Raw genomic sequence first — 14,029 nt, 5'->3', positions numbered from 1 at the left:
AGCGTGTTTGAATATATATATACTGTAGGTGTGCATGGGACTGTGTGGTTGTGCGTGAGTAAGTTGGCGTGTGTTTTAGGCGTTGACATGCTGACAGTGGGCTTTCAGTTGGGGTGGAGGGGCTGCCCAATGCGCTGATGACCAAACGCCTGATCGTGGGGGTGGAAGGGGAGGGGCTGCGGTTCTCATGTATGGCTCAGAGGCATACAGCACTAGGGATCAACCCTTTCAGATAATAACTAACGTATGATGGAGAGCCAGGGGTATTCACTTCTTCTATTCCAAGATTCCAAAGAAACGTCAGTCTTCTGCAGAAAAACAATTTTAGCTCAGTGGAGGTAAAGTGACAGTCATCTGCTCTCAATTAGACCTAAAGAAAGGTTGTACGTTAACTTACTATTCTGATTAACATTCCTCTCTGTTGCTGTAAAAGGGAAATCCATCTGTTTTACGACTCCTACGCAGACCAAGGGCACGGATACCCCCACTACACCCTAAACAAGATAGCATGGGTGGAGTTAATGTATATCTCAGCCCAGCAGCAGCGAGAACATGTACTTAATGTGACCAGCGTGGTCAAAATACAGATGTAGCTGATTACCATTAAGGAACATGCAAAATAAAGGGTGGGTCCTTGTCCTTTGTACAGGGTGTTTTTGCAGGGAAGTTGTATTAGTCAAGAAGAGCAATAGGCCAACTTATGTAGGTAATGGGTTGTGCAAGGTTTACACAGACAGACGTTTGTGTAGGCCCTGATACAGTATCATTAGTGCTAGCTTAATTTTGGTCTGATTTTTGGCTACTGCTAAAATGCTGTGCACAGACCATTTTGGGGGGGGGATTCCCTTTTGTGAATTGAAATGTTTGGATTGGCCAGTTTACAATGACTTCCATTCACTGAAAGTATTCTGACGAATCAAACTGGGAACCCTAATCTATGATGGCTGTTTTTAAGGCACAGTTCTCGTGACTTATGACTATGGGTAAAGACCATGGGTAAAAAAAAAGTGTTGCTATTTCCTGTCCTGTGTTTGATGTGAACTATTTGAGTGTGTGTCAGTGATGTGAATAGTGTGATCTCTGCCCACTGTTATGTGAGTTCAATGTACTGGAAAGGCTTAATCACCGGTCGCCATGGCGATGAACTTGTCTGCTATTCAGCATTTCATTCTCTTTTGTTCATTGTTTGTTTTATATTCAATCACTTGGAATTTGTCATTCATTTTCCAAAGTATTTTGTGTTTGTACTTTTCCAGGTTTTATAACCCTTTTTAGGGACTTAAATTCTACTTGTACTTACACACTTTTAAAATTAAGTGTTTTGTAACACTAAAACTAGTGGCAACTAAGCTGCCACCAATGTTAAGGAGACGAAACCTTAACTTTGCTGGAGTTTTGAAACACATGGGTGTAAGGGTCTATGGGACAGATTTAAGGTGTTCTGAAACATGACATGGTGTGTTGTAACATCACTTAATCAAGTTGTGCTACACATTGCAAGAGACTGGGCACACTAACCTGGTAAAAGATTGTAAACACTTGGTGTTTTGAGTCCTGTTGAGTGCAGAATTACATCCCTTCTTCTGTCATTTCCAAATACTGTCAATGGATATACTTCCTCTTATTGTACGTCCCCTGCTCTTATATGATAAACTCGTCATTGGACATTTCAAAAAAGGTCAACTGTACGGTATTATGCTCAAAGAAATGATACGAGAGTATCGTTTTGTGATAATACAAATGAATACGTTTGTACAGGGTAATTCACGAGTACAACATTTACTTTTTCAAGAGATGATTTTGAAGTTTCAAATGCTTTATCTTTTCTTTGCAAATCATCGAATGACAACAAAACATTAACAGGTCTTTTACATTTTTAAAAATATTGATTAAGACAGTTCAAAGATCTGTATGGTATTAATCATATTCTTCTAAATCAAGGGAAATATGGCATTATATTTCAGATTCATGGACAAAAATACAGGCAAGACTAATACAAAACTTCAGCCCAGGGCTCAATGCGATACACCAATCATCCATTATGCTAATGTTTTTGAATTCAGTCTTTAAATTCAGAAGATGGTACATGGAAGGTTGTTCAGATGTATTGAATCACAGTACAGTTGAGTTTAACGATATGATTGACAGTTGACAGGTCAGATGGCATTAGTCTGTGATCCTTGTCTTGATTCCTTTGGTTAGGTATGGCCAGCCTGTTGGTAACGTAGTACGTATGTTTCTCTACAGGCAAATAATAATAACAAGCAATAATGATGGTGCACGAATGCATAATGAAGTTATTAACTGTTATAATATTCATAAATTGCTATACGAAGCAATTTATGAATATTGAATATATGAAGCTATGTAAATTAGCAACAAAAGAACAATATGAATGTCAAAAGTGGGATGCAGTAACATGTGGCGAGGCAGGCCAACGCTAGAGCAGGCTAAATTGGCAGTGGCTATTTGGTGTAACATATAGCATGTGGTGCAGGCATCAAACAATATATAAAGCTAGTAGGCAAGCCAAACAAAAGAAATACCTGGCAAGCCAAAAAACAGGCCTTCATTTGCATCAAAACATCTGCCCGACGTGTCAGTTAACTACCATGTAGCATTAAGAAAATGAACCAACGAATCAAAACGTCTGTTTGACTTGAACTATAAGCGTACAGCAACCATGAGCAGCCGAAATGCTACTCAAAACAAACGCTGTTGTTTAGCCAGCAGATCCGACCCGCTTGCTGACAGCTGTATAAGATTCAGACAGACTTTCTGTGTAGATTAAGACACTGCGGAGCCGGCGTGATATTGCTCGGAAAACGTACCTCAATCCAGGCATGAGAAGTGCCTTGTGCTCCTAATTGTCCCATTATCCCAACTGTTACGCGTAGAAGATTTAACGAATGCTAGTTTTTCCAGAAAACAGTCCTTTTCATCCTAATATTAGGCAGCAGAAGCAACAGCAGCCATTTAGGAATGGCCGTGTCAACAAATCAGCTCCTTTGTTGTTCAATGCGACATGCCATTCCACAATGGCTGCTGTGGCTACTGCTAGCTAGCATGAGGATAAAAACAACCGTTTTCAATCTTTTCGGTGTAACAGTTGGGATGAGAGGACAATTTGGAATGCAACACATTTCTCATCCCTGAATTGAGATGCGTTTTCCGAGCCATATCTCGCGCCAGCTCCGGGGTTTCTTAATCTACACATGAAGCCTATCTGAACCCTAGTGCAGCTATAAGTAGTGATGGGAAACCGAGGCTTTCTTAAGGCTTCGGCGCTTTCACCAAATTGTGCCGATAAACTGTTAATTACGCAGAGCTTTATTATGTTCCCAATGCACATTAGTGACCTCTGCTGGTCAGCAATAAATAGCAGTGTGTGATTATCAGAGATATTTCCCCCCCATTGTTTTCATTATAGCATCGTGGCACAGCTGTATGTCATTGGCTTTTTAGTAGCCTAATCTGTTGGAATACTAGGTTCACATCTTACATCATGCTTAACTATTTAGCAAAAACTGAATCTATGGCATTATTTAGGATGCGTAAGACAGAAGCTTATACTATACAAAACAAGTTTGAGCAACAGTGCCTTCAACGGGATTCGACCCGAACCCTCACGTCCATGACTGTTACATAGTTCCCTCGCCTATCTGCTAAACTACCGGCTAGGTGAAACTTTTTGTACAAAATCCTAACTGTATTTGTATGTACGGTGTCCAGTAGAGGTCAGTGTTTTGAAATCAGCTTGGAATCGGAAAAGTCACCGGAACAACGGCGTGATCAGTGAGATCTTGCGTTTTTGCAACACACGGTTTGAAAAAGCACGTGATCAAACAAAGCTTCAGAGGTCATTGATGACGTACGGCTGATAAAGTCATACACGCATCGGCAGACATCTTCGAGGTGAGCTGCTTTGCGATTTCGACGCATACCTTGGAGCGCCGGTATCAAACGTAACATCACTAGCTGTAAGCAAGTGGATAAGATCTGCTGGCTAGTTCTTGTTGAGTGAATTCCTTTTCTGTTTCTTTCTTCAGTGTAATAACGTTTTGTACTCACATTGTCATTGACACATACTTTCTTGGATTATTTTGGAGTGTTTCACCTCAGCGTTTGTTGTGCTCTTTCCTGTATGAGTTCGTGAAGGATCTGAATAAAGGGGAGGTGCCCGCATGCTTGCCTGTTTTTATACTTGACCATAGAGTTTGCTTAGAGGGCACACCAGATACGAATGCCCTCTCTCCACCTCCATGCCCCAGACTGGAGCAATTCTAAACAGTAAAGAAGCACAATGTCTGAAGTTCAAATTTTGCCTTTAATCTAAACATTCTGATATGGGGGCCCAAGTTCTTCACACGGTACGTGGCTGTGTGGTTGACTGGGTAAAATTAACTATTTAATCAGTCTCCTGTTACTAATCTTTCTAAACAAAGCACAGAAAAAATAAAGATAAGTTGATTTAACATGGACTTTAACATTTTTTTGAGTTAAGTCCATATTTTATTGGGTCCATGTTAAGTCTATTGCAAGTCTGAATCAGGCCCGATGTGCTCAGTACAAGAAGGGTGGTTCAGCACAACAGTTTAGTCCTGAAGACTGACTGAGTGGACTAAGATAATGTTTTGACAACATAAAGAGTTGTCATTTTGATTTGTAACATCATTCTAATCTCACAATGGGTCTGGCAACAGTAGCCTATAATTAGTGCCCTTGTTTACCCTAGGAAAAGTATTCAATTCCCATAATTATCTTAATTTTTTAAACTCAAATAAAATCATCCCCGATCAATATTTACGCTATAAACCATTTTCATTTCAAAACCATTTGATTGTATGAGAGACAGTCTGCCAAAACATGCTTTTTGTGCTCAGATGCTGCTTTTTACATGCACTGAAACACCAGAAACACCAGAAATGGTTTTCACAAGACTATCTTAACACCAACCTTCAAACTGAAGAACCACTTTCTGAATCTCCATTCTGTTTTCTTCAAATACATTCAGCGTACTATAACACTGGCATTGGGTTGACATTCAAACACCCTCCAAACACCAGATCTCAGCTTAGGTGAACTGTTTTTCATGGTTCCACTACACAATGACGATGCTTTGAGTCTTTCTATCTTAACAGCGTAGTTCTCAAATAGCCTACATGAGAATGATCTGCCAACACAAGAGTAATGGGATAAAACAAATGATTTATAGGCCACTTTGTACATGGTGATAAATGAATACCAATGCCTTAAACAGTTTTTCATGTGGATGCTTGTTTTTGTTTTGGAAGGAACATTGCAATGAACATTTCCCAACGAAAAATGGCTTACTACACTATGATATTGACAAATGGTGTACTTGAGCTTCCCATTTTTTAGGACTGAGATAGGAGCCTCATCGTATCTGTCCGTCGTGTCCCGTGAGTCAAAAGAAAAGCATCGGCTCACCAACAATACATGAAGCTCATGTCCCCTTGTCTGCTTTTTTTCAATGTATTTAATACATTTAAATGACTACAATTGGTCTTGTGATTTGTGGGGGTCATCCAAAAGTCCCCTAATTTTCATAATTCACACCTGTCGGCATACCAAGATGTCTCTGAGCAGTTAAATAGTAAGATATCAGTACCTCACTTACGTGTGTATGTGTGTGTGTGCGTGCGTGTGTAAAATATACAGGCATATTAGGATCACTCATAGCTGCTAGTGGGAAAGACAAGAATAAGATAATCTTATGACATCAGGACATTTCTATTCATGCGGTTCGGCTTACTTTCCCCAGCTGCAGAAACAGTATGACCTCTATCTAACTAATAAACCATGACAACGTTATTTTCCACTGGTTAGATGTTGCCAATCGTTGTATCGCTGAAGGAATGCGTACTGTCATCATATGGCCATTAATTGACTGGAAAACTCTTAGGAGTAAAACAAGGTTGCTTAGCTTGTACTCCAGAGGTGAATTTTACCCACAGCTTAATGAACATATGGTTCACCTAATAGAATTGAGAAATTGTTCGCTCGGTCTGCGTAGTTATCAATACCGTCATCCGTTATTTTCACAATAATAGTAGAAAAAGAGCTAGCCTAACTCCATAACGGTCTGGCTCTTTGGACCAATGTTGTGAGAGGATCATTCTTTGTCCCTGTTGTTTAAAGCTCCTACCACTGGGAGGAGACGAGATATGCCTAATGAATAAATTGTCAGTTACACTCTTCTAATGCTAACAAACTTCAAATAATGCAGACAGCGTTGGCTTGTGCTTTACATTGACAGGTTTCCAAAGGTCTTGTTCCGCTATTCTTTTAAAAACTGTTTCACCACAATGATACTCTCGACACATACTGTACTGCATCTTCGCATTTGGTGAAGCTACAGTTTATCTGGGTCTTTCTGCTTCCTCTCTGATATGATGGCGTGTTTCCTGTTTGTGAGTATTGCTCCTAGGTCTTCCGTGGCCTGGTGGAGACGGTACATCCCGTACATGGCAGCCAGAATCAGGGCCACGCCTGTGGCCACTAGAAGGATGTGGAGAGCCATGAGGAAACCAACGTAAGCCCCATTGGGTGGCAGCGTCCACAGGTAAACCCAGCCCTTTAGGCGGTTGTTGTGCACAAACTCGAGCCCGTTCTCAAACACCAGCCTGTCGTGGAAGGGCGGGGATAGGACATGGACGGGGAGCGATTCGGTGCCCATAGGCTTGAATATATAGTCGTCGTCAAGAATGTCGAGAACGTCGGCGGTCGGTGTGGCAGCTGTTGTGCGCCTAGTCCCAGGTGTGGTGAACCGGACACTCTCAGTAGGATTTTCTGTTTGTTGGGTTGATGGAGCCTCGGGTGCAGTAGTTGTGGCTGTGAAGTCTACCACCTCTTGCTCCTCAAGAGCTGTCGTGGAAACGGCATGGCTGAGTTCAATCGAAGAGCGGGTGGAGCGGCTGCTCGAGGGTGTGGTAACGTCACACTTAAACTCTTCGTCGAGTAGGGAACCAAGTGGGCGGAGAAGTAGAGGGTACGGATTACGACATATCACATCCGTCCGATCACTAACCACGCCTTCATTAAGCTTTATCCAACTTGCAATGTCTCTGATGCCACACCTGCAGTCCCATGGGTTGCCACTCAGAGTGACAGCCCTTAAACCCCCTGCAGTAGAGAAGACCTCCCCCGGAAGGGTCCGCAGCTGGTTGTTCTTCAGCTCGACGCTGGCCAAACTGGGGTTGCCCTTAAATATGTCCTCAGAAAGGGAGCGAAGCTTGTTATCATTCAGGAGCAGAGTGTTCATATTGGCCAGCTTGGAGAAGATATCTGGATGTAGATCCTGGATGTCATTGGACTTGAGAGAAAGCTTCTGGAGGTTGGGCAGGCAGCAAAAAATGTCAGGGGGCAGCTCCCTCAGCTTGTTGTTGAGGTGCAGGGAGAGCCTCTCCATCCCGCTCATGTTGGCAAACAGGCTCCAGGGCACGGTGCTGAGGTTGGTGTCATACAGGTAGAATTCCTTCATCCTGGGCATTTGGCCCATCAACTTATCAGGCAGTGACAGCAGAGGGTTTTTGTAGATAGTGAGCTTGGTGAGTTTGGGAAGGTGGTAGAAGCTTTCATTTGGGACACGCTGGAGAAGGTTGGAGGACATGGTGAGTGTCATGAGGTTGCCTAGGGCCCAAAACACCTCGGGGGGGATGTATGCGATCTGATTGTTGTGCAGTTTGAGCTCCAGGAGGTTGGCCAGCTCGTCGAAGGCACCCAACTCCAGCCGCTCTAGCTTGTTGTTGTAGAGCATGAGGAACTGCAACCGTGTCAATGAGTGGAACAAGGTGGGGGGCAGCTGCTGCAGGGAGTTTCTCCCCAGGTTGAGATAGCGCAGGCTACTCAGTCCGTGGAAAACATTGGGGGCGAGGTGAGCGATGGCGTTGTTACTGACGTCCAGTTCGTTCAGGTTGGCCAGACCCTCGAACAACACGGGAGCGATGGACTCCAGACGGTTGTCATCCAGATGCAGCTGCTCCAGGCTGACCAAGGGGCTGAACACCCGGGAAGGGAGGCTGGAGAGGGCGTTGGATGACAGCTTGATGGAGAGGAGCTGCGGGGCCACATGGAAGGCCTCAGGGTGGATGGTGTCCAGGGGGCTGTGGCTGATGCCTAAACGCAGCATAAGGGGCAACATGGCCAGACTCTGTTCGTTCAGAACCTTCATGTTGGTGCCATTCAGCTGAAGTAGGTACATGTTGGTGGGCATGCCTTTGGGCACGTCCCTGATGTTGCCCACGCATTTGACGGCCCCCTCTAGGTTGCACATGCAGCTGTTAGGGCAGACCATGCTGTCGGTGTGCAAAGGCTGGACTAGGAGAAAGAGTAATACGCTCCACATGGTGCCTATTGAAGGGAGAAATGTGTTAAGATAAAAAAAATCTGCTGATCATCAATATTAGGCTAGTACTGTATATGACAAGTTGCTAGATTAAAGGTGAAGCTCAGTATTTTACAACTTATTGTTAGATGGTTCCTCACCTTGAAAGTAGTCAATGGGCAAGAATAGTCAAGAAAAGTTTTTTTTGTTGTTTAAAGGCCATATTACCTTTAAGTAACATCAAACCAAATATTGAGCAGTTTTGAGTTGATTTAGCCATTTAAAAAAAAAAACTTTGCTTGGTTGCCCTGTTAGTGGTACGTTGGTCAGCTGTTTAAAAAAAATACGGGAAATATGTTCTGTGAAAAAAAATCAAAAAATTACTTCAGTTTGACCGGTTGTGAGGAAATAGAAAGCTGTGAAAAACGACCCAACATTTTTCTGATAAGATTTCAGTTTGGCTTGGATGCATATTTTATGTGGTTGAAATACTATTGGTTTTTATGATGCTGATAAAGATACCATCAGTAGAGGTGCTATCTGACTGCGCATTCACATTCTCTCAAGATGCTGAAAGAAAGAAATCATTTTTTTCTCCACTCCTATTCCCCAGTCAAAATGTAGCCTACATTTGGTGTATAATTTTCCTGCAAGAAGTGCTTAATTCTTCAGGAGTTAACATTATGGCTATGTGAGAGGTGTTGTGGAAAATATTGAGTCAAATATTTGCACAGATACTGGAACCTGTAAGATTCAGTTAGACTTTATTACAAAGTAACAGAGCCGAGCAATTCCATGGAACAGCTGAGTTCTCTTACCACAGAGCCCTGCCTTTATAGTATTCAGTCTTTGCATAACGTATAGAATCCCCTCCCTCTATATGAAAATAACTTCCCTTGGCCTTTCTCCACCATTATCTTTTCATCTCAGTTCTTGCTTGTTAGCGCCCGCATCTGACACTGTCTAGGTTATAATGGTGGAGGGGCCCTGGTCATATATGTTCCATTCCTTATATAGCCATTCTGTCTCAGCACTTCAAAGTGGACAGTCTAAGATACTGCTAATAATGGAAATGTAATCAGGGTCATGAGTTTTGCTCCCACAGAGGTTATAGATTTCAGTTTCAATTCAACCCGTCTGAACAGTAGGCTACAGTTCCCTTGGCTTGACATCTTGTGACTGTCGAATTCCTATAGCTCCTCACAATCATCCTCTTTAACCATTTCACCAATTCTTTCCCAAACATTACTTGTCAGGCCTTCCCTTCTCTTGATCGATCTTCAACTCTCAATTTCGCAGCTTTTCTCTTATTGAATTAAACTCGACATTGTCCTTTTTTTGTTGCCTGCTCCCAAAAGCATTTGGCGATTGGCGTGTACCCTACTTGGCGCCTGTCCAGTTAGGCCCTGAAGTTTAGGTTTACGCACTAATGCCAGATAGCCTAAAACAATTCAATAAAGTACTCAATGTAGCCTATAAATATAAACTACACAAGAATGATACGTTTATGGAATTCAGGTATTAAAAAAATAAAAAATAAATAACCAAACAAATAATCAATATACAGTACTAGAGTTTCTGTACTTTATAATAAACAGAAAGGGAATGTAGTAGACTGATGCAAGGAATTCTGCCTACCTTTCAAACGAGACGCACCACAGCAGACTTGCTCTTGTTGTGTTGCTCTTGGTCCTTATATGCCTGGTAATTGAGAGACTTGATAGGATGCGTCTCCATTTCCGTATAATTTATCTTAGCAGGATGCGCAGACCATATGCAAGCCCGCGTTCCGGTCAACAGGCCGCTGAACACGGGGAGATAAGACCCACATTACAATATATCCGTTATAGACTGGATGGTTGCCAATGCTGCTGTTCCCCGTAACATTCTTATGTAGTAGGTTTAAAAGGTTTTCTCTGCTCTATTTTGGTGTGCTTGCGTGCATTAGTGTATGGTTGCGAGCTTAGCTGTTTTGTCTGCGTTTGTTTTTAGGCCACGAGTGACGAATAATTCACCCTATCCTGTTGTAGTCAGATCTACAATTCTACCGCTTCAGGTAAGTCAGTGGTGCTTCATAGCCACACGTTTCTCTCCAATGTTCCATTGTGGTTTTCTGACAGGGTAGCTGATTGCACGGGCTTACTGGTTTCTCAGACATCCCTCCACTCCCATCTATCTCTCTGTAGGATTCAGAGAGCCCTATCATTGGTGCAACTCCCGATGTTCAGACCGAGCCAATGACTCGGCTCCCAGATGCACCACCACAGTGACAATGAGGGGAAGAGAGGCAGAGACCATGGCAGAAAAACAAAGTCATAGACAGAGCAATAATTCTCAGCCGAGCCAAAATTGTAGAACTGTAAATTGCATAGTTTTACCACGACTAAAATAAAACTGGTAAAATATAATTAAAACAATACTTTTTTTTGGTGCAAGATTGAATAGCCTAAATGCTATGTATTCATTTATATAACGATATGTAAATAATACTGTATTTAAGGTGGTAATCAGCAGTTGAGACAATAACAAAGTGTCCTCCCTGCCCGGGATGGAGTTGGAGAAATGTAACCACTCTCCAATTCATACAGACGCAGGATCTTAATTTGGTCACTCTTTTGCTCATGAGGATTTTTTCTGCACTGGCTCCAACGGGCTCAAATGAAGATCCTACATCTGTAGACAGAGGTATGGATGCAAGGACTGACCATCCATGATATCAAAATGATAGTTTTAACCATGTTTTGAGGCTGTACAGGTACCTCCCCCCAAAAAACGTACTTATAAGGCATGTGCACCTCAATGGACTTTTTCGCTCTCATACTGAACACGATTGTTGCCAGATCTTGTCTTTGCGACTGAGTTGTAAAGGTGTTTCATTCAGGCAAAAGATATAGCCTGAAGATAGCCAAACATTTCCAAAACAGCCCTGGTCCTTACATTTCAAAATGTTGTCATTTAGCAGACGCTCTTATCCAGAGTGACTTACAATTCAGGCGTTGATCTAACCATTTATTTCCCTATTCCTGGAGTGACATAATCACTGGTAGCCGAGACACAAGCTAGCATGATAATATATAGTTTATTAAATGAAGGAAACGCTAACACATTCATCAAAGCAATACTGATATTTCATCAAAGCAATACTGATACTTGACAATGGAAAGTACATGAATTGCATCACTGCACCCATTTACCACTAGAGGAAGACAAAGTCAACAGGTTGAGAAGAGGACAGTTACTCTGGGTGTGGAAACATGGACCAAGTCCTTTGTCAGCAGACGATGTTAGGCTGTTACAACAATACCTTTCACTCTTAGAGAAATGCTGATAACTCCTTGTCATCTCAAAAGTTGGAGTCCTGTAGAGAAGCATCTGAAACGTTACATCCAGTACTGAACTGGCGATCAAGTAATTTTGGTCGTTTGAGGTAATTATGCACTACAAGGTAATTAGGCAAAACAACACAAATAAAATGTCACTTATGCCCACCCTGATTTAGACCCAACCGTCATTGAACCTATTATAAACACCTGTAGACGCCCGATATTGCGACATCAGCGCAGAGGTTACAGCACAGTGATGAGTACATTATAATATTGGCATATTAGTTACGCTACAACATTCAAACACTTGGTAATGGGTGAGTTGTGTTGTTGTCTGTGAGCGTGTTGAGTTGTTGGGGCGTTAGGGCAATGCAGCGGCTCCTCTCTAAGTAGGACAGTACTGCACGTACAGTACTGCGCTCCTGGAAGTACTGTCATACACAGTACTTCCAGAAACAGGCTGTGGACACAGAGAAAACACTGTTCAGTCTCTTGCTCGATTTCAAGGAGGAATAATCATTTTGTTTGTAAAATGAAGACCACTGTAGGAAATTAAATGTGTTAGGACTGTGAAAATCAGTGCCGTTGGCGATACGAAACGTACGCTCAACCCTTTTCCGCAGTATGGACTTGTCCTCCGCTAGTGTGTTTGAGGAGAGCTCCCTTTCCAGCTCCAAGTCCTCCTTCAAAGCCTCTATCTGTAAAGGTAGAGAACACAGTGGTTACAGACGGTCAAAGGAACCCTGTGTCGGTCTTTATGGGAGGTGCCTGCTCTCAGGTAAGGTCACCACTATCCAAGGCCATGAGAGATTATGCTGCTAGAGCTCTCATTTGAACTCCGTCAGACAATAGGCAGATCTGCTCAATATAAAGGCTAAATCCCAGGGGGAATTTTCCACAGAATGTACACAGTGTCTCGCTCAAGGAGAACTATGTTTACCCGTTCATCTCATAAACCCTGCTTAAAAGCATTGCCGTCTTCTCAGCTGGATGAAATGTATGACTGCACAGGACGCAGCAAGTGCTTAAACTGTTGCACTCCGTGTGTACAAAACACTTGAATGACCTACCTCCTTCAGCTCCGCTAGCTTGTTGGCAAACTCTAAACCTGCAGAGGAGAAAGAAATGTGTTGGCACAAACGGCAAACCTGAGAAACAGTCCATGTAATATTATATATACACATCCTTGTATTTTTTACATTGACAAACACTATATTAGTGTGTGTGTGTGTGTGATATACTGTAAAAACCTTACCTAAAGAGTCATTTCTTTCAATAGGTTCTAAGCTTCTATGTAGCAACAACGCTAGAATCTTGTTCTGGGCGTCTGTGTCTCCTCTTTGGGGATATACATGGTTTCCTGAATATGTGGGGAAAAAACGGCAGTACATCTGATTTTACTGTAAACAACTTCAAAAGCACCTAGTGTACATAAAAATATAATTACACAATATCCCCTTTAAACTGAGCCACATTCACAGTGCAGTATTATCAGTATTGTTAGACAAACACAATTGAATTGCCAAGAAAACACTAAATGACTTTGCCGTAGAACACCAACAAAATAATTATCCGTATGCTTTTGCATGCTCACATTATAACAACTTACAATGCATGCAAAACAGCTGGGAATTAACCCATTAGTTGCAACCAGTGTCCTCAGACCGCCTACATCTTCAGGTCGTCTATGCCTCAAATAGGGCAGCAGCTAGCACACATTCATTCACCAAACCAGCAGACTCACCAGGGTTGAAGATGCTTCTTCCCTCCACACTGACTACCCCTTGTAGAAGCAGAACAGCTAGCAGTCCCAGCCAGTAGTTCACAGAGACAAAACTGTCCATGTCAGCGAAGCAGCTGTCCCAAAGAAGTGCTTACCGTAGTGGCAACTCGTTCTCAACCTGCCCCAGAAAATCCACTGCCTTTGGTCCATCCCAGCTATACTTTTATCCTGTCAGATGTGGGAGGAGGGCCCCCCCCCCCCCCCAGTGCACTCAATCAATAGGTAATCACCATGGCTTTCGTCAATGGACCACCGTCCTTTGCAAGAGGGGCCATGTAGTGGCTGACAGAAATATGACGATCTGGATCCGTGGCCAGCGGCCCTTCATCAACACGACAGATACAAAGCCAGCAGAGTGAGAAAGTTGTCTATCACCTGTTATTTACGGGATGTTCTTGGCACTTTCAGTCCTTTTCTTTTACATGAATTACTTCCTTAAGAATAATAGAGGGAGAATCTTGGACGGGGAGAAGTGAATTGATTCTGTCCCTATAAAGTGCACCATTCCCAGAGATGAGCTCTTCAATCTTGGCTCCAGGTCTGAGCATCGGCACCAATGTGGGGCTGATTGAACAT

The 14,029-nt window shown here is 42.7% G+C and overlaps 2 protein-coding genes and 1 long non-coding RNA gene across 5 annotated transcripts; 1 reads left to right on the top strand and 2 right to left on the bottom strand.

Annotated features, from left to right (window-relative positions):
* Positions 1–1,760: 1,760 nt before the first annotated feature.
* LOC123997568 (platelet glycoprotein V) lies at positions 1,761–10,139 on the bottom strand. Of its 3 annotated transcripts, none has more exons than XR_006832129.1 (3): positions 9,986–10,139; positions 4,072–8,373; positions 1,761–2,241 (listed from the first exon to the last, which is right to left on the bottom strand). XR_006832129.1 is itself a non-coding variant. In XM_046301948.1 (2 exons), exon 2 carries the CDS (start codon positions 8,366–8,368, stop codon positions 6,377–6,379), a length of 1,992 nt encoding a protein of 663 aa, XP_046157904.1. In that variant the 5' UTR covers positions 8,369–8,373; positions 9,986–10,139; the 3' UTR covers positions 1,761–6,376. The 3 variants fall into 3 exon arrangements, 1 of the variants encoding a protein (XP_046157904.1); XR_006832130.1 differs by having other exon boundaries at positions 1,761–2,213; XM_046301948.1 differs by having other exon boundaries at positions 1,761–8,373.
* LOC123997569 lies at positions 10,058–10,745 on the top strand. The gene is made up of 3 exons (XR_006832131.1): positions 10,058–10,243; positions 10,340–10,403; positions 10,534–10,745. It is a non-coding gene; the product is annotated as an uncharacterized LOC123997569 (long non-coding RNA).
* Positions 10,746–11,444: 699 nt separating this feature from the next.
* LOC123996366 (urotensin-2B-like) lies at positions 11,445–13,557 on the bottom strand. Its single transcript, XM_046299738.1, has 4 exons — positions 12,926–13,557; positions 12,741–12,778; positions 12,275–12,368; positions 11,445–12,130 (listed from the first exon to the last, which is right to left on the bottom strand). Exons 1-4 carry the CDS (start codon positions 13,059–13,061, stop codon positions 12,105–12,107), a joined length of 294 nt encoding a protein of 97 aa, XP_046155694.1. The 5' UTR covers positions 13,062–13,557; the 3' UTR covers positions 11,445–12,104.
* Positions 13,558–14,029: the final 472 nt, after the last annotated feature.

Source organism: Oncorhynchus gorbuscha, linkage group LG15 (genome assembly GCF_021184085.1).
Source record: "Oncorhynchus gorbuscha isolate QuinsamMale2020 ecotype Even-year linkage group LG15, OgorEven_v1.0, whole genome shotgun sequence".
Lineage (NCBI taxonomy): Eukaryota > Metazoa > Chordata > Actinopteri > Salmoniformes > Salmonidae > Oncorhynchus > Oncorhynchus gorbuscha.
Note: the sequence above shows the minus strand (reverse complement) of the source record. Positions and strands in the feature narration are given on the sequence as shown.